General features: G+C 38.1%; 1 protein-coding gene across 10 annotated transcripts in view; it reads left to right on the forward strand.

Annotated features, from left to right (window-relative positions):
• Positions 1 to 24,793, forward strand: part of ARAP2 (ArfGAP with RhoGAP domain, ankyrin repeat and PH domain 2) — a 211,959-nt gene extending 187,166 nt beyond the window's left edge. For 6 of the 10 annotated variants that reach the window (XM_057547413.1, XM_028165607.2, XM_028165609.2 and 3 more), the window contains 3 exons: positions 6,434 to 6,497; positions 12,426 to 12,560; positions 21,955 to 24,793. In XM_057547413.1, the coding sequence (XP_057403396.1) occupies positions 6,434 to 6,497; positions 12,426 to 12,560; positions 21,955 to 22,329 (574 nt within the window). In that variant the 3' untranslated portion in view covers positions 22,330 to 24,793. The remainder of the gene's footprint in view (positions 1 to 6,433; positions 6,498 to 12,425; positions 12,561 to 21,954) is intronic. The other 4 variants (XM_028165612.2, XM_028165613.2, XM_028165610.2 and 1 more) reach the window with 3 other exon arrangements.
• The last annotated feature ends 275 nt before the right edge of the window (positions 24,794 to 25,068 follow it).

Below are 25,068 nucleotides of genomic sequence, written 5' to 3' on the forward strand. Positions count from 1 at the left end.
ATCTTTGCCAGGTAGAGTAATCTTGGTTGTAGGTTCTTCCCTTTCATCCCTTTAAGTATATCATGCCACTCCCTTCTGGCTTGTAGAGTTTCTGCTGAGAAATCAGCTGTTAACCTTATGGGAGTTCCCTTGTATGTTATTTTTCATTTTTCCCTTGCTGCTTTCAATAATTTTTCTTTGTCTTTAATTTTTGCCACTTTACTATGTGTCTCGGCGTGTTTCTCCTTGGGTTTATCCTGTATGGGACTCGCTGTGCTTCCTGGACTTGGGTGGCTATTCCCTTTCCCATGTTAGGGAAGGTTTCGACTATAACCTCTTCAAATATTTTCTCATGTTCTTTCTCTCTCTCTTCTCCTTTTGGGACCCCAGAGGTCTCTTAGGCTGTCTTCATTTCTTTTCATTCTTTTTTCTTTATTCTATTCTGCAGCAGTGAATTCCACCATTCTGTCTTCCAGGTCATTTATCCATTCTTCTGCCTCAATTATTCTGCTATTGATTCCTTCTAGTGTAGTTTTCATTTCAGTTATTGTATTGTTCATCTCTATTTATTTGTTCTTTAATTCTTCTAGGTCTTTGTTAAACATTTCTTGCATCTTCTCGATCTTTGCCTCCATTTTTTTCCGAGGTCCTGGATCATCTTCACTATCATTATTCTGAATTCTTTTTCTGGAAGGTTGCCTATCTCCATTTCATTTAGTTGTTTTTCTGGGGTTTTATCTTGTTCCTTCATCTTGTACATAGTCCTCTGCCTTTTCATCTTGTCTGTCTTTCTGTGAATGTGGTTTTTGTTCCACAGGCTGCAGGATTGTAGTTCTTCTTGCTTCTGCTGTCTGCCCTCTGGTGGATGAGGCTATCTAAGAGGCTTGTGCAGGTTTACTGATGGGAGGGACTTGTGGTGGGTAGAACTGGGTGTTGCTCTGGTAGGCAGAGCTCAGTAACACTTTAATCCGCTTGACTGCTGACAGGCAGGGCTGGGTTCCCTCCCTGTTGGTTGTTTGGCCTGAGGCAACCCAACACTTGAGCCTACCTGGGCTCTTTGGTGGGGCTAATGGCCGACTCTGGGAGGGCTCACGCCAAGGAGTGTTTCCCAGAACTTATGCTGCCAGTGTCCTTGTCCCCATGGTGAGCCACAGCCACCCCCCGCCTCTGTGAGAGACCCTCCAACACTAGCTGGTAGGTCTGGTTCAGTCTCCCCTGGGGTCACTGCTCCTTCCCCTGGGTCCCAATGCGCACACTGCTTTGTGTGTGCCCTCCAAGAGTACAGTCTCTGTTTCCCCCAGTCCTGTCTAAGTCCTGCAATCAAATCCCACTAGCCTTCAAAGTTTGATTCTCTAGCAATTCCTCCTCCCGTTGCTAGAACCCCAGGTTGGGAAGCCTGACGTGGGGCTCAGAACCTTCACTCCAGTGGGTGGACTTCTGTGGTATAAGTGCTCTCCAGTCTCTGAGTCACCAACACAGCAGTTATGGGACTTGATTTTGCTGTGATAGCACCCCTCGTACCGTCTCATTGTGGCTTCTCCTTTGTCTTTGGATGAGGGGTATCTTTTTTGGTGAGTTCTGGTGTCTTCCTCTCTATGATTGTCCAGCAGCTAGTTGTGATTCTGGTGTTCTCACAAGAGGGAGTGAGAGTACTTCCTTCTACTCCGCCATCTTGGTTCAGGCTCCTTCCCTTTTTTTCTTGATGAGTCTGGCTAATGGTTTATCAATTTTGTTTATCGTCTCAGAGAACCAGCTTTTAGTTTTACTAATCTTTGCTATCGTTTCCTTCATTTCTTTTTCATTTATTTCTGATCTGATCTTTATGATTTCTTTCCTTTTGCTAACTTTGGCATTTTTTTGTTCTTCTTTCTCTAATTGCTTTACGTGTAAGGTTAGGTTGTTTATCTGAGATGTTTCTTGTTTCTTAAGGTAGGATTGTATTGCTATAAACTTCCCTCTTAGAACTGCTTTTTCTGCATCCCATAGTTTTTGGGCCGTCGTGTTTTCATTCTCATTTGTTTCTAGGTATTTTTTGATTTCCTCTTTGATTTCTTCAGTGATCTCTTGGTTATTAAGTAGTGTGTTGTTTAGCCTCCATGTGTTTGTATTTTTTACAGATTTTTTCCTGTAATTGATATCTAGTCTCACAGTGTTGTGGTCGGAAAAGATACTTGATATGATTTCAGTTTACTATAATTTACCAAGGGTTGATTTGTGACCCAAGATATGATCTATCCTGGAGAATGTTCCATGAGCACTTGAGAAGAATGTGTATTCTGTTGTTTTATGATGGGTTGTCCTATAAATATCAATTAAGTCCATCTTGTTTAATGTATCATTTAAAGCTTGTGTTCCCTTATTTTTTTTCATTTTGGATGATCTGTCCATTGGTAAAAGTGGGGTGTTAATGTTCCCTACTATGATTGTGTTAATATTGATTTCCCCTTTTACATCTGTTAGCAGTTGCCTAATGTATTGAGGTGCTGCTATGTTGGGTGCATAATTATTTACAATTGTTATATCTTCTTTTTGGATTCATCCCTTGATCATTATGTAGTGTTCTTCTTTGTCTCTTATAATAGTCTTTGTTTTCAAGGCTATTTTGTCTGATATGAGAATTGCTACTCCAGCTTTCTTTTGATTTCCATTTGCATGGAATATCTTTTCCATCCCCTCACTTTCAGTATGTATGTGTCCCTAAGTCTGAAGTGGGTCTCTTGTAGACAGCATATATATCGGTCTTGTTTTTGTATCCATTCAGCCAGTCTGTGTCTTTTGGTTGGAGCATTTAATCCATTTACATTTAAGGTAATTATCGATATGTATGTTCCTATTACCATTTTCTTAATTGTTTTGGGTTTGTTATTGTAGGTCTTTTCCTTCTCTTGTGTTTCCTGCCTAGAGAAGTTCCTTTAGCATTTGTTGTAAAGCTGGTTTGGTGGTCCTGAATTCTCTTAGCTTTTGCTTGTCTGTAAAGGTTTTAATTTCTCCATCAAATCTGAATGAGATCCTTGCTGGGTAGAGTAATCTTGGTTGTAGGTTTTTCTCCTTCATCACTTTAAATATGTCCTGCCACTCCCTTCTGGCTTGCAGAGTTTATGCTGAAAGATCAGCTGTTAACCTCATGGGGATTCCCTTGTGTGTTATTTGTTGTTTTTCCCTTGCTGCTTTTAATAATTTTTCGATAGTTTGATTAATATGTGTCTTGGTGTGTTTCTCCTTGGATTTATCCTATATGGGACTCTCTGTGCTTCCTGGACTTGATTAACTATTTCCTTTCCCATATTAGGGAAGTTTTCAACTATAATCTCTTCAAATATTTTCTCAGTCCCTTTCTTTTTCTCTTCTTCTTCTGGGACCCCTATAATTCGAATGTTGGTGCGTTTAATGTTGTCCCAGAGGTCTCTGAGACTGTCCTCAATCTTTTCATTCTTTTTTCTTTATTCTGCTCTACAGTAGTTATTTCCACTATTTTATCTTCCAGGTCACTTATCAATTCTTCTGCCTCAGGTATTCTGCTATTGACCCCTTCTAGAGAATTTTTAATTTCATTTATTGTGTTGTTCATGTTTGTTTGTTTGCGCTTTAGTTCTTCTATGTCCTTGTTAAATGTTTCTTGTATTCTCTCCATTCTATTTCCAAGATTTTGGATCATCTTTACTATCATTATTCTGAATTCTTTTTCAGGTAGGCTACCTATTTCCTCTTCATTTGTTTGGTCTGGTGGGTTTTTCCCTTGCTCTTTCATCTGCTGTGTGTTTCTCTGTCTTCTCATTTTGCTTAACTTACTGTGTTTGGGGGTCTCCTTTTCGCAGGCTGCAGGTTCGTAGTTCCTGTTGTTTTTGGTGTCTGTCCTCAGTGGCTAAGGTTGGTTCTGTGGGTTATGTAGGCTTCCTGGTGGAGGGGTCTAGTGCCTGTGTTCTGGTGGATGAGGCTGGATCTTGTCTTTCTCGTGGGCAGGTCCACATCTGGTGGTGTGTTTTGGGGTTTCTGTGGCCTTATTATGATTTTAGGCATCCTCTCTGCTAATGGATGGGTTTGTGTTTCTGTCTTGCTAGCTGTTTGGTATAGGGTGTCCAGCACTGTAGCTTGCTAATCGTTGAGTGGAGCTGGGTCTTGGAGTTGAGATGGAGATCTCTGGGAGATTTTCACCATTTGACATTACATGGAGCTGGGAGGTCTCTTGTGGACCAGTGTCCTGAACTTGGCTCTCCCACCTCAGAGACACAGCCGTTACGCCTGGCTGGAGCACCAACAGCCTGTCATCCACATGGCTCAGAATAAAATGTAGAAAAAAAAGAAGGAAAGAAGAAGATAAAATAAAATAAAATACAATAAAGTAAAATAAAATAAAATAAAGTTATTAAAATAAAAAATAATTATTAAAAAAACAATTTTGTAAGTAATAGAAAGAAAGAAGAGAGCAACAAACCAAAAAACATATCCACCAATGATAACAAGTGCTAAAAACTATACTTAAAAAAAAAAAAAAAAAAGGACAGACAGCACCCTAGGACAAATGGTAAAAGCGAAGCTATACAGACAAAATCACACACAGAAGCATACACATACACACTCACAAAAATAGAAACAGGGAAAAAATATATATATATCATTGCTCCCAAAGTCCACGTCCTCAGTTTGGGATGATTCTTTGTCTATTCAGGTATTCCACAGATTCAGGGTACATCAAGTTGACTGTGGAGATTTAATCCGCTGCTCCTGAGGCTGCTGGGAGAGATTTCCCTTTCTCTTTGTTCGCACATCTCCTGGGGTTCAGCTTTGGATTTGGCCTCACCTCTGCGTGTAGGTCACTGAGGGCGTCTGTTCTTCGCTCAGACAGGACGGGGTTAAAGGAGCAGCTGATTCGGGAGTTCTGGCTCACTCAGGCCTGGGGGAGTGAGGGGTACGGATTTCAGGGCAAGCCTGTGGCGGCAGAGGTTGGTGTGACGTTGCACCAGCCTTAGGCGCACTGTGTGTTCTCCTGGGGAAGTTGTCCCTGTATCACCGGACCCTGGCAGTGGCGGGCTGCACAGGCTCCCGGGAGGGGGGTTGTGTATAGTGACCTGTGCTTGCACACAGGCTCCTTGGTGGCTGCAGCAGCAGCCTTAGCGTCTCATGCTCGTCTCTGTGGTCCACGCTGATAGCCACAGCTTGCGCCCATCTCTGGAGCTCCTTTAAGCCACGCTCTTAATCCCCTCTCCTCGTGCACCAGGTAACAAAGAGGCAAGAAAAAGTCTCTTGCCTCTTAGACAGCTCCAGACTTTTTCCCGGACTCCCTCGCAGCTGGCTGTGGTGCACTAGCCCCCTTCAGGCTGTGTTCACACAGCCAACCTGTCCTCTCCGTTGGATCTGATGGAAGCCCGAGCCTCACCTCCCAGCCCCTGCCCGCCCCGGCGGGTGAGCAGACAAGCCTCTCGGGCTGGTGAGTGCTGGTCGGCACCGATCCTCTGTGCAGGAATCTCTCCGCTTTGCCCTCCGCACCCCTGTTGTTGCGCTGTCCTCCATGGCTCTGAAGCTTCCCCCCTCCGCCACCCACAGTCTCCGCCCACAAAGGGGCTTCCTAGTGTGTGGAAACCTTTCCTCTTTCACAGCTCCCTCCCACTGGTGCAGGTTCTGTCCCTATTCTTTTGTCTCTGTTTTTTCTTTTGCCCTACCCAGGTACGTGGGGAGTTTCCTGCCTTTTGGGAAGTCTGTGGTCTTCTGCCAGAGTTCAGTAGGTGTTCTGTAGGAGTTGTTCCACATGTAGTTGTATTTCTGATGTATTTGTGGGGAGGAAGGTGGTCTCCATGTCTTACTCTTCCACCATCTTGAAGCTCCCTCTGTTTCTATGTTTGTGTTCAACTGTACTTTCTCTTTTTCTCACTATCTTATAATTTATTTGTTTATATTCCTGGCTCCCCTAATAGACGATGTGAACCTAGAGGGCAACATCTCTGTCTTGTGTAGGTTTTCAATAAAAGGTTACTGAATCAGTGTTATTGGACATGCAGTGGTTTTTCATTTAGTTCATTTTTTATAAGCCTTGTGGGTATTAATGTTTATAATCATAATGAAGGTGGCTGATTAAGCCTTTTTCAAAAATCTGCTCTTATGTGCACATACTTTTTCTTCTTAGGCTCAGAGTTTCTGGGGAAAAAGCTGTTTTACAGTCACGTACCTGAGAAAGCAAGATATATTGACCTTTCTAAAAATACCACCGATCATTTTTCAGCAGTTACCAAAGCCTTTGGCTATATTTTGGTTAAACTAGCATATTTATACTATTATTTTGATACTGTACACTTAACAGAAGCCTGAAGCAACTTGTATTGAAATACTCCCATTTTGATTACATTAATGTCATTAAGAGGAGAAACCCCAAGAGGTTTCTGATCACTTACTTGCCAAATAAATGCACTGGAGAATTCCATTGTCTTCTTGAATATTATATTTTATAAACCTTGTTTTGCAGGCACCTGTGTTGTGATAGTTCACAAACTCAGATGGAGTGGATGGCCAATGTCTTTATCGCCCAGGTATCATATCTGTTTCAACTATCCAGTAAAGTATAACAACTGTTTATAGCAAATGCTAATGTGGTAGTAGTTTTCAAAGAATTTTTAATGAGTTTTATGTGTATACTTTTATTTTCTCATTCATGTTTTTTTAAATATATGAGAACCCAGATTTACCCATTACTCTTTGAAAGAGAGTCTACTCTTTGTTGCGTCTTTTTTTTTTTTTTTTGCCAGCCCAGCAGCTCCTCAGCTTGGGGAGGTGCTTCAAGATGGTGGTGTAAGAAATGGACTTGTCTAAGCTGTGGTCCTCCCAGAGTCCCACATTGATCTTTGTTTAGAAAATGTGCTCTTTTCCTTCTTGTTCTCCCCACGGCTTCCTGCTTTTTCCAGAAACAAGGACAGGAACCTACATTTCTTTAAATACATATTGTGTGCTAGATACTTCAAAAGAGTTAACTCATGTATTCCTTGCAACAAATTGCATGGCAGTGCTTATAGATGAGGGAACAAAGGTTACCAAAGGCTCCATGATTTGCTTAGGACCATACATTTAGTTAGTGGTTTAACACAGAGGCCCCAGAGGCCAACGTCTATACTCAGTTCCCCATTTAGTCTCCTCCCTATTGGAGGACTCACTCTTTCAGTGAAGGGTTAAATAGACCCATTAATAGGACTGGTTTCTTCCCCAACCTTGTCTGGCTGAATTCCCAGCAATGCTTCCCCACAAGAGCATTGAAATTCACTGGTAACAATTAAGTTGCCACTTTTTATTACTGAGGATGTGCTTCCCTGTTTCTCTCACAAGTGAGAAGTTAATTCACCCCCAAATCTTGTCTTTATTTGTTCTGAAAACCATTTTCTCTGTTCATTTAACTTATTAACCTTCCCAGTGGTTAATAAACACTGCTTTTCTCAGCCCGATTCTACTATTACTACCTGGGAATACATTTCCAGAAAAAGACCAGTGGCTAACTTTTTAGAGACTTTGCTTCTTTTTTGTGACTGTTTAAAAATCCAGATATTCAAGTCCTACTGTAAAAAGAGTAGGCTTGAAGTATTAGTAAAATTGGAACTATCGAGTCTAAAACTGTTACAGTGTCTGGTTATGGCACAACTAAATTGTTTTCATTTTTATAACTGAAGTCAGTAGACTCTGTAGTTGAAAATCAAGGTGTAAATAGCCAGGAAGCAGAGATTGCTCTTACCACCAAGTTATTTCTCCCTGACTCACCTGTCCCTCGTTGTGTTGGCCCCAGAGACTCAGCCCAATTACATTTCTTAAGTTCATTCCATTTCTTAGGATTAAGGTACACACACAAAATCCAACAGTGAGTGCCCCTTACAATGCATTCTTTCTGGTGCCCTGAATACTTTTCTAATATCCATCCCCATCCTTACCCCTGCCTCAAAAGTCTTTGGCTTACATGTCACATTCTCAGAGAAACCTTCCCTGACCTTCAGACCAATTAGACCTTCAGGCTGTAGGAACCCTTAGCATTCTGTACTTCAACACTGTCATACTAATTAAAAAGCATTTGTGTCTTTAGGTTTATGTCTGTCTTTCCTACTAAAATGTAAACTCCATGAGAGGAAGGACCTTGTCAGTCTTATTAGAACTAATTGTATATCTGCATCACAGAACCCAATATATCTTACAAAGTACATGCCTGATTAGTATTTCTAAAATAGTATAGAGGATAATCTGATAAAATTTCAAATAGATATTAGTGTGATAAAACAATAAATAAAATAAGCTAGGGAAAGGAAAGCCAGTGTGACTGATATAAGGAGGACATTGAGAAGGATTCTCAGGGAATACCTTTCTGAGTATCTGAAAGGTGTGCTGAGACCTGTCTGAAATGAGGGAGCCAGGTATGCAGGACAGACAGAGCATTCCAGGGCAGGGATAGGGGTCAGCAAGGTCCTGACATGTTATAATCTTGACTTATTCCATGACTATCATGAAGGCCTATCTGAGAGAGGATGTAAGAGATGAGGAAGGCAGGGGACAGATGATGTAGTCCCAGTTTAGGAGTTTCAGTGGGAAACAAGGGAAAGATATAATCAGCTTATATTACTGGAAAATAATAATTTTGGTTCCTTTGTTGAACTGCACTGTAGGAGGTCAAAGATGGAAGCAGGAAGAACAGCTCTGTGGAAGAAGATGGCAGCTCAGACTAGGGTGGTAACAGTGGGTCTGGTAAGACATATTCAGATCCAGGAATATTTGAAGGTAGAGGCAGTAAGGCTTACAGATTGATCAGCTATAGCAGTTTGAGAGGAGTAGAAATCAAGGAAGAGTCCTACTTGTTTGTTTGGCCTTGGGCAGCTGATGAGTGTAGGTGACATTATCAGAGATGCAGAAGAAAATTGAGAGTTCTGTTTTGGCCACATGAAATTTGAGATGCCTGTTAGACATACAAGGGGATATGATGAGCAGCAGTTTAGGTGTATAGATCAAAAACTCAGGCAAAAGTTTGGGGCTGAAATGTAAATTTTGTGGAAGTCAGCGTTTGGATTGTATTGAAAGGCCATGGGAGGATAGGGTGAGATGAGAGAGAGACTGTATGAATGAGAGAGAATTCGAACACAAAATTGGAGAGGGGAGGCTATAGGGAGAGAGAGAGAAAGAGAAGACAGACAAATAAGCCCTAGGACATTCCGAACGTTAAAGGTCAAACAGAAGCAAAAAATTGAGCAAAAGAAATAAGAAGCTTTGAGGAAGGATAACCAGGTGATACGTGTAGAGAATCCTATCAAGGAATTAGAGGATAGAATATTAAACCAGCCCTGAGCCAACAGGAAGCAATGTGAGCAAGTGCATGTGTTCAGCATTGTGAAAAAAAAATCATTGTACAACAGAGTGTGGGGCATATTTGTTCTCATATTATTGACTATATATTCTGGCCCACTGAGTGATTATAGATAGATTGGGGCAGAGTTATTTATAATCAGAGTAAATACTTATTGGAAGAGAAGGGAGCCTTGTTTATATGGCTATAGATGCAGAGAGACTGGTACCTTTCATGGTGGGAAAATGAAATTATTGGATGATTACTAATAATTTTTCAATTAAATCAGTGAGGTCGCCACATGTGAGTCAGGGGTGGGTATTAGAAGTGTAGGGGCAGAATAAAAGATGAGATATTACCTTCAGAGAGTGCGGGAGCCAGTTGTACTATACTAGAATATAAAGGGAAGGCTAAGTGCTCACTTGAAATTTAAGGGTAAATTTAAAGTGAGATGAATCTCCAGATTGATTTTCTATTTTTTATTTCCCCTCCATCAATTTGGAGGCACCCATGGAGTAAGTAGAAGTGGGTTTAACTAGGCTTGGGGCTTTGCCAAGCAACTGTGATAGAAGGAGAAGCAACACAGGACTTGATCTTATTTATAAGGAGGTGAGTATACTGATTGACCATGAAATCTAAGCCAGACTGTGAAGGAAGTGGGAAAAAATGTGAAAAGTAGAATGGTGGTAGAGAATGGACTGAAGGTCTCAAGGAGTCTAAAGAATGTTTAGGGTTAATGAAACTAAACTAGGTTACCTGGAAAGATGTCAAGGTCAGAATGTGAGAGGCAGAACCATGTTTATTGCAGGATTATTCATCATAGGCAAGGTATGGAAACAACCTTAAGTGTCTATTGATGGATGAATGGATAAATAAGATGTGTGTAGTGTGTGTGTATATACACACACACATATATATACAAACATGTATACAATGGAATATTGTTCAGCCCTAAAAAAGGAAATCTGTCATTTGGGACAACATGGATGAACTTGGAGGGCATTTTGCTAAGTGAATTAAGCCAGTCAAAGACAATTACTGCATGGTATCCCATATAAAAATCAAACTCATAGAAACAGAATGGAACAGTTGGTTGCCAGGGGCTGTGGGGGAAATAGTGAGAGGTTGGTAAAAGGGTACATACTTTCAGGTATAAGATGAATAAGGTCCAAGGATCTAATAGATGACATGGTGACTATAGTTCATAACACTGTATTATATAATTTAAATTTGCGAAGAGAGTAGAACTTAAATGTTCTCACCAAAAGAAACCCAGAAAGGTTAAATATGTGAGATGATAGATATGTTGATTAACTCGATGGGGGGAATCCTTTCACAATGTATGCATGTATCAAATCATCACGTTGTACACTTTAAATATCTTACCGTTTTGTCAATTATACCTCAGTAAAGCTGTGGGGGAAAAATTTGAAAAAGAAAGTGGGATGCAGAAATGAAGATTTGGGGATGTGATCACTGGTTATAATAATGAGAGTATGATCCTCAGCTATATGCTCCATGCAATATGACTTTTGAAGTCACTTATACATAACTATAAATGTTATCAGAACATATTACTTAGATCTAAAGATTTCTGTTATTGGGAAAAATACCTCTTGGATCAATCCAGTGACAACTAATTAGCTGGTATTCACAACACTGTATATCATGTCAGAAAAAAAATGTGTTTGAAAACTACATTTGCTCTTAGATTCCTCGAAATACCGTTTAACACATATATTATACATCAGTGAGTAAAAGTGTAGGCATAATTCATAGGATTACCTAATTCCTTCCCAGCCAGTAATTCTCCCAGCTTTACATGTTGGGAACATCCCAATTATGTAATATCAAAGTTTTTTTTTACCAAGTTTAAGACCATGACATAAAAATAATAATATGAAGCTTGTAACTTTCTCTCTGATTGAAATATTGTATAATTTACCATTGTAGATTTGCTGAACCAAAGTAAGCACTTCACTGAAATCCAAGGGTAGATCTGATGCCTCTGCACTAAATCTAGTAATAATAGGACCTGCACTGTAGGATCATTGAGGATTAAATGAGATAATATCTGTATATCGATAAGCACAAAGCCAAGCAGTCTGCCCCTCAATATAACTTAGCTGCTATTTTATAGTGAGTATATAGTCAACATTTGTTGAAATTAGTTCTTTGCTATAAAACACGACGTTAAACTACTAATTGCAACATAAGAATAAGAATCTGTTCATTCGTAAGAGTAGAGGAGAAGAATGAGTAGGCATTTAGCTATATAGTTTACCAAATGGTTTTCATTTCATCATAACATCTGTAAGCGTCTCATTGTGTGTAGTTGGTATTCTTTCACAGGTTGTTGTCTGAAAATCAATTTGTTTTTCCCAACTTCTGAAAAGTTAATCTACCCCGAAGAATAGAAAAATTCTTTAAAGATTTTTCTTTTATATGCATATCTTAAGGATTTATCATCCAAGAGCTTATATTTTTAACCTATGGATATTTCTCCCCTTTGCAAAATTACCTTTTCTCCAGTCATATCTATAATTGCTCAGTGCCCAGAATATGTAGTCAATAGTTTGAGAACAAATGTGCACCACTCTGTTGTAATGATTTTCAGTATAAATGTCTGTGTACAAGGTAACGTTTCTTTGGAATTCAATTAGATGAAAAAGTAACATTTTTCAAAAGGTCATAAAAAGATAATTTTTCCAATAGCTATGCCTTAGGTTGACTTGGGGTATATATAATGTCAAATTATTTTGACACTAAAGTTGTCTTTGCTGGTAAGGGAAAATGAATGTACAGTTGCTTTGATTACAGGGCCTAAACATGTAGACACGTATATTATTTTTCTTCCACAAAGAGATTTGCCAGTTTCCTTAAATATTTTTCCCCTTTTGGTTGAATAAGTAGTACAGAAGGCATGTATTTGAAGTTTAGAAATTGAACTGAGACCTCAAAGCTCAGTTCACTTAAGAGTTTTACATCCTCAAGCCATGCCACCATCAGAATGAACATCATAATTACAAACAGCCTTCTCATGGAAAGCAGATCATCTGACTTGGATATATGAGAAAGGAGCCAAGTGACTATATAATTTGGTGCACCACATAATAAAATCACACACCCACAGCAAGAAATTGTGTTTCCACAGCATGAAAATGATATATGGCCACCAGCTGGAAAGGAACGAAAACGTTCTATAACCAAAACTCCCAAAATTGGAGGTTTGCCTCTAATTCCCATCCAGCATGAGAAAAATGCAACCCAAGACTGGAGAGATATTGAGGTAAGGTTAGGATTTTATTTGTTTTTATATTAATCATAGCATTTGTTTTCTTATGTCTTAGTGTGATTAAATGCATTAATTACTTCATTGGTTTCAAAAGCATAGTAATAAGCACTTTGAAAAGCACAGTAAAAATCACATCCATCAAGAAAACTTTGTGAATAACCCTATGCCACTCTCTGAAGTTTTATATTTTATTAACTTCTCTTAAATGATCAATTTTAATAATGTCATTGACCACTCAATTAAATATGTACAATGCCACTTTTTTTTTTTTATTCCTAAAGTGGCCAAGAATGTTAAATATGTATATAGAAGTTCTGGTGGTAAAAACCACAGTCTCAAATTAGCCTTACAAGTTCACTTCTAACCTCCTTAGAATGAGCCCATGGCAGAATGTCTGGAGCCATGGTAACTAGACTTTCCAGTAACACAATCAAATTTCAGAGGCTGGGAACCGATGGGGTGTCTCAGTTAATATAAGGAACTGCAAGATGACCCCTGAGCATCAGTAAAGAAGATTTGGTATCTTTCATGAAAACTGTGTGCTTTCCTTCTCACCTTGAAGGGCAGGGTGACCATAAATAGCATCAGTCTTGATTCAGGAAAAGACATAGGCTGTTTGCACTCAAAACTCATTAGACAATTTGCAGCTAATGTGCATTTCAAGGCCTTAAATGAGTCCCTCAAAGCAAAAAGAAAAGCATGTAAAAGATACTGTTATTTCTTCTTGGAGCCTAGGTTTGGCCATTAAGCTGTGTGAGTTTCTTGCTTTCCAAACAGGAATAACTTTTGTTTTGTTTTTTAATTTTACTGGAGTATAGTTGATTTACTACGTTGTGTTAGTTTCAGGTGTAACAGGAATAACTTTTGAAAGACAAAAGCCATTTTAATTTAGTGATCAGATTTTTTTAAAATGTTTTTCCATGACTGTCTTTCCTTGAACATTTATCTCACTGTAATATGCTTCTTCTCTAGAAGATAAAAGCTTTGAAATAATGGTTTATTCCCTTTGTTGCCTGTTCAGTCCTTATGTGATCAAAAGGAGGAATAAGACAGCAAGAACTCAGGAGCTTGTCCCTCCTGCCATTCTGCGCTTACAGGTTTTTCTTCCTAATAAACTGCTTTGCAGAACTATGGATTCCTCAGCTAATCTGGAATCTTAAAATTTTAAGAGTCATGTTTCCCAAGAACCCAGATGAGGGAACACAGAAGCATAGGGAGTAGATATGTCCTGCTGTGACCCCAGCTTCTCCTGACCAGTGTCTCAGGATTGATTATGGAGCAAAGCAAAAAATAAATTATTAGGCTCAAAATACATTAACCAGTATCCAGTACAGAACTGAGGTGATGACTGAATATATAATAATTTCTTACTTAATCCCAAATCCAGAATTTCAGAGACAATTTTCTTTTTAGCATACTTGAGACCAGAAAACTGTACAAAAACTGTAACAAAATCGTTAAAGGCTTCGAAAGCAATTTTGTGAAATAGTAATTGCTAGAAAATTTGGTAGTAAACTAAACCAAGCTTTTTTTGTAAATCTAGTAAATGTGGTAATGCAACAAATTTTAAAATTTAATTCTTAAAAAGAATTAAGACAAAATTGCAAGTTTTCATATGAACCAATGAAATATTTGTTATTGAATTAGATTTATGTAAATATGTAATATATTAATAAAATGACAAAGTATTACTAAGATTAGATTCATAAGGAAAAAATATAGTCATATCAACAGATATATTCAAGAAGGGTTGCTTTTCAAACAAATTGTTGACAGATTGGTGAATTTGGTGACTTCCCATTCCGTGAGCTGTCTTGCTTTCATGAGGTTCAGTTGAAACTTGTATGAGAATACCTCCTCCAGGCAGGGAAGGCTTCCTGGAGAAAGTAACTTCCAAAATTAATTGAGTAAATTAGTAGTGAGCTAGTGAATAAGCCAGGGGAAGTAAGTTGTTGACAAAGGAAATCATACAAGAAGAGGCAAATAGTGCATAAGAATGTACAAGCTAGCTGCTACCTACGGCCCTCCTACTTCCTCTTAGGTACCTACTTCATCATGTTCATTGTGCTCAGCTTTTATCTGTAAGCTCCTAGGGATAATAAAAGCCCTTACTTCATAGCGGGGTGTTCTCTCTGCTGGGAGACACACTCCATTTCAGATCCTCATTTCCATTTAAACAAACAGTTGTCTCTAAATGCCCTCTGACACAAACTGGCATCGTCTGGACCAGCCTACCTTTTACTCTCCTAATTTCATACCTTATCAGTCTTTCTTTTTAAATTATTAAGACCTTAAGGATAGTGCAGCACATAAATGATGCCCTTCTTTCCACAGTACTGATGCCTTGGCTTTCTTTCCCCACAACATGCAAAGGCACTCCACACACCATATTGTTCATGCAAAGCACTCACTGCCATCTCTTCTTGATTTCTACCAGTTCACTTCATCATGCCTCCCCACCTTTGTATAAGGTTATGTCATTTAGGCTAATATTATAGTTTTACTTGAAATTTTAGCATTACCTGTATGAATATTTGGCCTCTAAATTCTGCATCTAAGAGCGTCCCAAAGTCTTTCTGCTGATAATTGAAAAGCAATGAGAACTGTATAATATATAAAACCACTCTATATTGATCCTTGATTTTCCCTAATATCATATGAAACTTTTTAATAAGATTCATATTTATAAACTCCCAGTCACATTCCTATGCTACATAGCCATAATTTTACTAATCTCTCATATTTTTTTTGTACTGTGATAAAATACACATAAAATTTTCCATTTTAACCATTTTAAGTGCATAGTACATTAATTACATTCACATGGTTGTGTAAGTATTACTACTATCTCTCTTAAACATATTCTAATTAAACTTTGGAATTCAACTAGATACTAAATAACTAAATATTTCTTCCTATCAGTTTTAAAGAAGAAATATTTATCTGAGATGTATAATCATGAGCTTATCAGAAAATTCTAAATTGCAAAATTATTTATAAATTATGTTGATTAAAATGTTTTTATTCAGCTTGAATTTGACTGTTATAAAATTTCATGTCCCGATCTGCTGAAATTTAGGAAAATAGAACAGAATATTAAACATCTGAATTTTTTTAAGCTTTCTTCATTTCCTATTCAGAAAATATTTATTGACCACTTCCTGTGTGCAGGCACTGTAATAGGTTTGCACATCAATGAACAAATCAAACAAAAGAATCCTTGCATTGCATTGACTTTCTAGCAGGGCATTCAGATAATCACAAGAGATATAAGTAGCTTGTCTAGTATATTAGAAAGTGATGAGCACTATAGAGAAAAATAAAGAGGTGAGGTGTTGCCCTTTAAACATTATATTAGACATCCTTAGTTACAGTACTGTTTATGCTACTCAGTTTCATTCTTTGTTTTTCAAAATAGTATTTAAAAAATTTTTTATTTTATATTGGAGTATAGTTGATTAACAATGTTGTGTTAGTTTCAGGTGTACAGCAAAGTGATTCAGTTATACATATACATGTATCTATTCTTTTTCAAATTCTTTTCCCATTAGGTTATTACAGAATATTGAGCAGAGTTCCCTGTTCTATCCAGGAGGACCTTGTTGGTTATCTATTTTAAATATAGCAGTGCTTTGGGTAGTATAGTCATTCTGACAATGTGGATTCTGACAATGCAAGAATATGGTATATCTCTCCATCGGTTTGTGTCATCTTCGATTTCTTTCCTCAGTGTCTTAGAGTTTTCAGAGTACAAGTCTTCTGCCTCCTTAGGTAGGTTTATTCCTAGGTATTTTATTCTTTTTGATGAGATGGTAAATGAGATTGTTTCTTTAATTTCTCTTTCTGATCTTTCATAGTTAGTGTGTAGAAATGCAACAGATTTCTGTGTAATAATTTTGTATCCTGCAACTTTACCGAATTCATTGATGAGCTCTAGTAGTTTTCTGGTAGCATCTTTAGGATTTTCTATGTATAGTATCATGTCATCTGCAAACAGTGACAGTTTTACTTCTTCTTTTCCAATTTGCATTCCTTTTATTTCTTTCTATTCTCTGATTGCCATGGCTAGGACTTCCAAAGCTATGTTGAATAAAAGTGGCGCAATTGAACACCCTTCTCTTGTCCCTGATCTTAGAGAAAATGCTTTTAGCTTTTCACTGTTGGATATAATGTTAGCTTTGGGTTTGTCATATATGGTCTTTATTATGTTGAGGTATGTTCCCTCTAGGTGCACTTTCTGGAGAGTTTTTATCATAAATGGATGTTGAATTTTGTCAAAAGCTTATTCTGCATGTATTGAGGTGATCATATGGTTTTTATTCTTCAATTTGTTGATGTGGTGTATCACACTGATTGATTTGCAGATACTGAAGAATCCTTGCATCCCTGGGATGAGTCCCACTTGATCATGGTGTATGATCCTCTTAATGTATTGTTGGATTCAGATTGCTAGTATTTTGTTGAGGATTTTTGCATCTACGTTCACCAGTGCTATTGGCCTGTAATTTTCTTTTTTTGTAGTATCTTTGTCAGGTTTTGGTACCAGGATGATGATGGCCTCATAGAATGAGTTTGGGAGTTTTCCTTCCTCTGCAATTTTTTGGAACACTTTCAAAAGGATAGGTGTTAGCTCTTCTCTAAATGTTTAACAGAATTCACCTGTGAAGCCATCTGGTCCTGGACTTTTGTTTGTTGGGAGTTTTTTAATCACAGTTTCAATTTCAGTACTCCTGACTGATCTGTTCATATTTTCTATTTCTTCCTGGTTCAGTCTTAGGAGATCATACCTTTCTAAGAATTTGTCCATTTCTTCCAGGTTTTCCACTTTATTAGCGTATAGTTGTTTGAAGTAGTTTCTTATGATCCTCTGTATTTCTGTGGTGTTGCTGTAACTTCTCCTCTTTCATTTCTAATTTTATTGATTTGAGCCTTCTCCCTTTTTTTCTTGATGAGTGTGGCTAAAGGTTTATTGATTTTATTTTTTCAAAGAACCAGCTTTTTAGTTTCATTGATATTCTGTTGTTTTCTTCATTTCTATTTCATTTATTTCTGCGCTGATCTTTATGATTTCTTTCCTTCTACTAACTTCGGGTTTTTGTTCTTCTTTCTCTAGTTGCTTTAAGTGTAAGGTTAGGTTATTTATTTGTAATTTTTCTTGTTTCCTGAGGTAAGATTACATTGCTATACACGTCCCTCTTAGAACTGCTTTTGCTGCATCCATAGGTTTTGGATCATTGTGCTTTCATTTTCATTTGTCTCTGGGTATCTTCTGATTTCCTCTTTGATTTCTTCAGTGATCCATTGGTTGTTTAATAGCATATTGTTTAGCCTTCACATGTTTGTGTTTTTTACGGGTTTTTTTCTTATAGTTGATTTCTAATCTCATATCGTTGTGGTCGGAAAAGATGCTTGATAATGATTTCAATTTTCTTAAATTTACCGAGGCTCACTTTATGGCCCTGCACGTGGCCTGGAGAATGTTCCATGTGCACATGAGAAGAATATGTATTCTGCTGCTTTGGGATGTAATGCTCTATAAATCTCAATTAAGTCCATCTGGTCTAATGTGTCATTTAAAGTGTGTTTTCTTACTGATTTTTTGTCTGGATGATCTGTCCATTGATGAAAATGGGGTGTTAAAAGTCCCTCACTATTATTGTGTTACTGTCGATTTCTCCTTATATGGCTGTTAGTATTTGCCCTATATATTGAGGCACCTATGTTGGGTGCTTATATATTTACAATTGTTGTATCTTCTTCTTGGATTGATCCCTTGATCATTATATGGTGTCCTTCTTTGTCTCTTGTAACAGTCTTTATTCTAAAGCCTATTTTGTCTGATATGAGTATTGCTACTCCAGCTTTCTTTTGATTTCCATTTGCATGGAACACCTTTTTGCATCCCCTCACTTTTAGTCTGTATGTGTCCCTAGATCTGAAATGCATCTCTTGTAGACAGAATATATATAGGGGTTTTGTTTTTGTATCCATTCAGCCAGTCTGTTTTTGGTGGGAGCATTCATTCCATTTAGCTTTAAGGTAATTATCAATATATATGTTCTTATTGCCATTTTGTTAATTGTTTTGGATTTGTTTTTGCAGCTCTTTTTTCTTCCCTTCCTCTTTTGTTCTCTTCTCTTGTGAATTGATGACTAACTTTAGTATTGTGTTTGGATTCCTTTTTCTTTTCTGTGAGTGTATCTATTGTAGATTTTCAGTTTGCAGTTACCATGAGGTTTTGATATAGCAGTCTATATACAAACAAGATTGTTTTAAGTTGTTGGTCTTTTCATTTCAAATGCATTTCCAATATCCTGCATTTGTGCTCTCCTCATCTCACAGTTGCTGGTTTTGGTAATCATATTTGTGTGCAGATGATTTCCTACCTTTACTGTACGTTTGCCTGTACCAGAAAACTTTTCTCTTTGTAATTTTCTTGTTTCTAGTTATGGCCTTTTCTTTTCTGATTTGAAAAGTTCCGTTAGCATTTGTTGCAAAGCTGGTCTGGTGGTGCTGAATTCTCTTAGCTTTTGCTTGTCTGTAAAACTTTTGATTTCTCCCTCAAATGTGAATGAGCACCTTGCTGGACAGAGTATTCTTGGTTGTAGGTTCTTCCCTTTCATCACTTTAAATATATCGTGCCACTCCCTTCTGGCTTGTAAAGTTTCTGCTGAGAAATCAGCTGTTAACCTTATGGGAGTTCCCTTGTATGTTATTTGTCTCTTTTCCCTTGTTGCTTTTAATGTTCTTTGTCTTTAATTTTTGTCAATTTGATTACTATGTGTCTCAGCATGTTCTTTTTGGGGTTATCCTGCCTGGGACTCTTTGCACTTCCTGGACTTGGGTGACTGTTTCCTTTCCCATGGTAGGGACGTTTTCAGCTACTATTTCTTCAATTATTTTCTCAGATCCTTTCTCTCTCTTTTCTCCTCCCGGGACTCCTGTAATGTGAATGTTGGGGCATTTAATGTTGTCCCAGAGGTCTCTTAGACTGTTTTCATTTCTTTTCATTCTTTTTTCTTTATTCTGTTTTGCAGCATTGATCTCCACCATTCTGTCTTGCAGCTCACTTATCCATTTTTCTGCCTCAGCTATTCTGCTATTGATTCCTTCTAGTGTATTTTTCATTTCAGTTATTGTGTTGTTCATCTGTTTGTTCTTTAGTTCTTCTAGGTCTTTGTTAAACTTTTCTTGTAACTTCTCAATCCATTCTTTTCCTGAGATCTTGGATCATCTTGCAGTATCATTACTCTGAATTCTTTTTCTGGTAGATTGCCTATCTCCACTTCACTTAGTTGTTCTTCTGGGGTTTCATCTTGTTCCTTCATCTGGGACATACTCCTCTGCCATCTCATTTCCACAGGCTGCAGGATTGTAGTTCTTGCTTCTGCTGTCTGCCCTCTGGTAGATGAGGCTAAGGGACTTGTGCAGGCTTCCTGGTGGGAGGGACTGGTTCCTGCCCAATGGTGCATGAAGCTAGGTCTTGTCCTTCTGGTGGGCAGGGCCATGCTCAGGAAGACTTTAAGCAGTCTGTCTGCTGATGGGTGGTGCCGTATTGGTTGTTTGGCCTGAGGCGTCCCACCACTGGAGCCTATAGGCCGTTGGGTGGGGCTAGGTCTTGGGGAGGAAATGGCAGCCTCCAGGAAGGCTCACACCAATGAGTACTCCCGAGAACTACTGCTGCCAGTGTCTTTGTCCCCCACAGTGAGCCACAGCCACCCCCCTGCCTCTGCAGGAGACCCTCCAATACTAGCAGGTAGGTCTGGCCCAGTCTTTTAGGAGTTCACTCCTTTTTTTTCCCTGGGTCCTGGTGTGCATGAGACCTTGTGTGTACCCTCCCAGAGTGGAGTTTCTATCTCCCCCAGTCCTGTGGAATTCCTGTGATCAAACTCTGCTGGTCTTCAAAGCCAGATTCTCTGGGGGCTCCTCCTCCTGTTGCCAGACCCCCAGGCTGGGAAGCCTCATGTGGGGCTCAGGACTTCCACTCCTGTGGGAGAACTTCTGTAGTATAATTATTTTCCAGTTTTGTGGGTCACCCACCTGGCAGATATGGGATTTGATTTTATCACACTTGTGCCCCTCCTGCCATCTCATTGTGGCTTCTTCTTTGTCTTTGGATGTAGGGTATCTTTTTTGGTAGGTTCTGGCTTTTTTTTTTTTTTTTTTTTTTTGGTTGATGGTTGTTCAGCAGTTAGTTGTGATTTTGGTGTCTTCCTAAGAAGGGGTGAGCTCACATCCTACTACTCTGCCATCTGCAAAATAGTCCCATTCTTAATATTATACTACCCCTTTCATTTCATCTTCTCTCTCTCAAACATTTGTAATATAATAAAAAAATTTTCTTTGGATTTCTCCGTTCTGTGCTTTGCAATTTTTACTAGGGAAATATTGAAGAAGTTCCTTCAATTCTTGTTTGTGAAAAGAAAAATGACTATGCCTTCCTGCCCCCACCTCCCCTGACCCAGCTTTTTGGGTAGCTTTTGCTGTGGCTCCGTATCCACTAGATGTTTGCTTCTCTGTTGTTCATTCTTTCATCTTACATTTGATGAGGTTGTAGTCACCTTTGAGAATCTCATGAGAGTTCTGGATGCCAGTACTTGCCCAGTCACAAGACACCTTGGATGCTAGTTAAGAAAGTGCACCTCTGTCCCAATGCAAGTTGTGTCTCAATGGAATTCTGGTACCTGTAGGCACTTCAAGTTCACTGAATGAATGTGTACTTTAATCCATTGATACAAAAGTGGGTTTTACTACATGACTATATATACCTTTCAGTATATTCAGAAGTATATCTATGGGTATATATTTCTGTGGCATTCTAATAGGGCATTATGTGGGGAAAAGATTTCACTAGTCAAATATTTGGGGACGAGAAAATAGAAAAAGTCAAACAGATTTTTCTGCTGTAATATTTCTTAGCTTCTTTAATATGCTAATATGTATTGTGAATCTCAAAGAGGGGTCTGTAGTACAGAGCCTTTCCTGGACTCATGGCCACGGAGACTCCCTTTTTCCTCTGTCCTTTGGGTATAACACTGTAGGAATTACAGATGCATGAATATGCGACACATCTAAGCAGCAGTGAATTGGAAGAGGCAAGTTTGAAATGAGAGTCAATTTGAATAACTAACTTGAAAGACATCTTTGAAGTAGTATGTTAAATGCTTGTTAAAATGAATTTCCGTGATCTCCATTTCAGTTGATTTTGTAGCTCTGAGATCAGTCTATAAATTCAGACATGCTGCTTGTGCCAAAGTCAAGTTAGTTAGAACCTAAATCATAGAAATAAATTCTAATACAAGAAGCATCAACTTTTATGTGCAGAGTATTCTTTAAACAAAGTGTGCCAGATCTTGCTTCCCTGTGAGATGTTTTGTTTTATTTTTAGAGTGCAAAAGCAGAACTTGAAAGGCTACGGCTCAGTGCAAAGCGTGACCAAGAGCCTGGGGATGGCACCTTAAAGGAGAGAGCCTCCATCGTGTCCCAGTGCCTGGAGCACAAGGATGAGAAAGTTCGAAATCGAACCAGAAAACATTGGAGTTTCAACTGTCTGGAGGACACAGAGGCTGAGGTCCTTCAAGGGCAACAGAAAGGCCAGAAAGGCCTAAAGACATTGAGGAAGACTGAGGACAGGAATGGCAAAGCTACTTTGGACTCTAATAATAAGTTACCACCAAAGGTCATCGAAGAGCTTAGTGTGGTTCTACAGCGGTCAAGAACCCTTTCAAAAGAGTTACAAGCTGAGCAGATGGTGCAAAAATAAATAAAATGACTTGTCTTGCAAATTATTTTTTTAAATATTGTATACAATGTATGTGTGCAAACCAGAAACCAAAATATATTTCATGGTTGGTGAGATTTGTCTAGCTATCCTTAACCATTTAAAGAGCATTTTAAACTATGTATGTATATATAAGTGTAAGATTCACTGTGTTTTGTTCTGAACAAAGCCTGTACAGTTCAGCTATATTAACCTTGTGTAGGAAGGCATTGGGTTACTGAGTGGCCAACCTTTTGAAGTACAGTTGACCCTTGAACAACATGGGGCAAGGGTTGGTGTGTTAATCCATGCATAATTTATAGTCAACCCCCTCCCCTGTATACGAAATTCCCCTGCATTTGTGGACTGAACTAATTGTGGATCATGTAGTGCTGTAGGAGTCACTGTCAAAAGATGTCCATGTATAAGTGGACCCATGCGGTTCAAACCCACATTGTTCAAGGGTCAACTGTAGTTATCTAAGTGGTGTAAATTTATGAACAGAAATCACAAACTGTACTGTATTGTATAGAATGCTCTGTATAAATGAAGCCTATGAAACTATATGTAACACATTTTGCACTTTGAGAAACCTTGTATATAAAGTTACCATATGTTTTTAGGTTTACATAGGGTCCACCTTAGGAGAAGAAAAGGAAGTAAGTTGCAAAGGGGGAGGATTTATTTTAGTGGCTGCCTATCAAAGCACACTTTAAAAAGAGGCAAAGAGTTGAAAATGTCCTAAAAGTCAAGGAGGTCAGGTTGAGATTCATTCTAGTTCACTGTTGTTGACCAGACCTTGTTCATGACAAACTGCTTGTTAAGAAAAAAGTCTAGTGACTAAGTATTTCCCAAGATTAGTATTCAGCCACTAAACATGAATAATGGCACTGGCCACTCTTCCTTACAGTGTCAGTGAATCAGCTGCAGTGCTAATCCATTCACTACACTTCAGTTCTTTGCAGGTGGCTGCTGAGAGGAAACTTACACTGCATTGAAGAGATTGTGTGCACAGGACCTGGCATGGATGACACTTGCACTGTTGCTGTATGCAAGCAATTTTTTTTTTTTAATTTAGAGTTCCTTACTATCATTTTGGTATGAGCAACATTCATCATCACAGGGTTTTATTGTTGGTTTTTTGTTATTGTTTTTCTTTGTATGTTCATTTCTTATTAAGACTGAGTCAGAGTTTACTGGAAGTGTACAACATATGGCCATCTGGGGGTAGGAGTTAGATTAACTATTGATACTATACTTGTGGGGGCTACCAGTTCACTTTTAACCTTGTCTTTTTTTTTCTTTTTTTTTTAATAAAGCAGCAGTCTCTTCCCTGTGCCTGACGAATAATGACAAAGCCCTCTATTTTTGTTTCCACATAAAGAGCACCTACTGAGTTGGTTATTTTCCTCAGACAGACAATACCATCTAGTTATAGGTGACATTAGGGGTGGCACTTTTTGTCAGTTTCTTTAGAATTTTATTAGGTCTGGTGAGTTTTGATCAAAATTATTTTAGGTAGCCAAGCTTTATTCCTAGCTTTATTCCCCTTGCACACAGTGCAAGTGGCATCCATGCGAGGTCGTGTGCACACAGTCTCTTCAATGCAGTGTATGTTTCCATTTCCTTTTCCCCCTGTTTTTCAGGTGTCTTATCAGAATTTGTATACAGAGGCCCATACTTCAGTCAGTCCAATCATAGTGCAGTATAACACTGTTTAACGCTATGAATTTCTTCATTGCAAAATACTGATCACTTATATCTGGTGGTGATAAAATAGTTTACCATGGGAGTGTGATATTTATTCTTTAAATCCACATAGATTGGAATTTTTTTAAAGAGAGAAACTGCTGGTCAGTTTATAGGTGGCACTACTGGGGAGCCTTCCTTTAAAAAGCAAGAAATCAAGGTATTTAGGAAAAAATCTAAAATAAACTATTATTTCTGGTAAATGATATTTATGTTTTATGAAATAAGGAGACATGAAAATTATGTTGGACAATGGGAAAGTATCTTTTTTTTTAACCTGCCTTATTTGAATACTTTTGAAACTTGAGCTTAAAATCTAATAACTTCTGTTTCCCTTCCCTTCCTGTACAATTGTCTCCATTTTTCAAGTGTAAGATAAGGACTAATGATGACCTCCCATATATTTTGAGTAAAAATTAAAATTGTTTTACAAGTCCACTTGAGTGTGACTGATTTTCAAAATAACCACTTTCAACTTTTCAAAATAGAGAAATAAATCAAATAGATTGCCTTTCCTTTTTGCCTTTTTAAAAAAATCTGAATTTAATATACACTTCAAACTAGCTGTCATTTTTTCAAACATGTCAGTATGAATATTGTTCTTTTTAAATGATGAATATATGCAGACATAACACAAACAGATTGATGATACTCTCATTTCTAGAGCCCTAAAGTTAATAAAACTAAGCAAAAGTAATTGAAGCAAAAATATGATGTGCACATAACTATATTAGCTGCTAATTTGCATTTACATTTGATAATTTTTAATCCTAAAATAAACAAACTATATTGTAAAAGGAAATATTTTTGAAAATGCACCAAATTTATTTGGATAGATGGTAGTATCCAGATATTTGCACATTTTCTCAAACTTTTGATAATCACTCTGGGGAGAAGAAGATGTAAACTTTCACTATCTCATCAAAATTTGCACCAAGACTTTCATATTACCAACAATGTGGATAGCCTATCATGTGTACAATCATCACATTT

Source organism: Balaenoptera acutorostrata, chromosome 5 (genome assembly GCF_949987535.1).
Source record: "Balaenoptera acutorostrata chromosome 5, mBalAcu1.1, whole genome shotgun sequence".
Lineage (NCBI taxonomy): Eukaryota > Metazoa > Chordata > Mammalia > Artiodactyla > Balaenopteridae > Balaenoptera > Balaenoptera acutorostrata.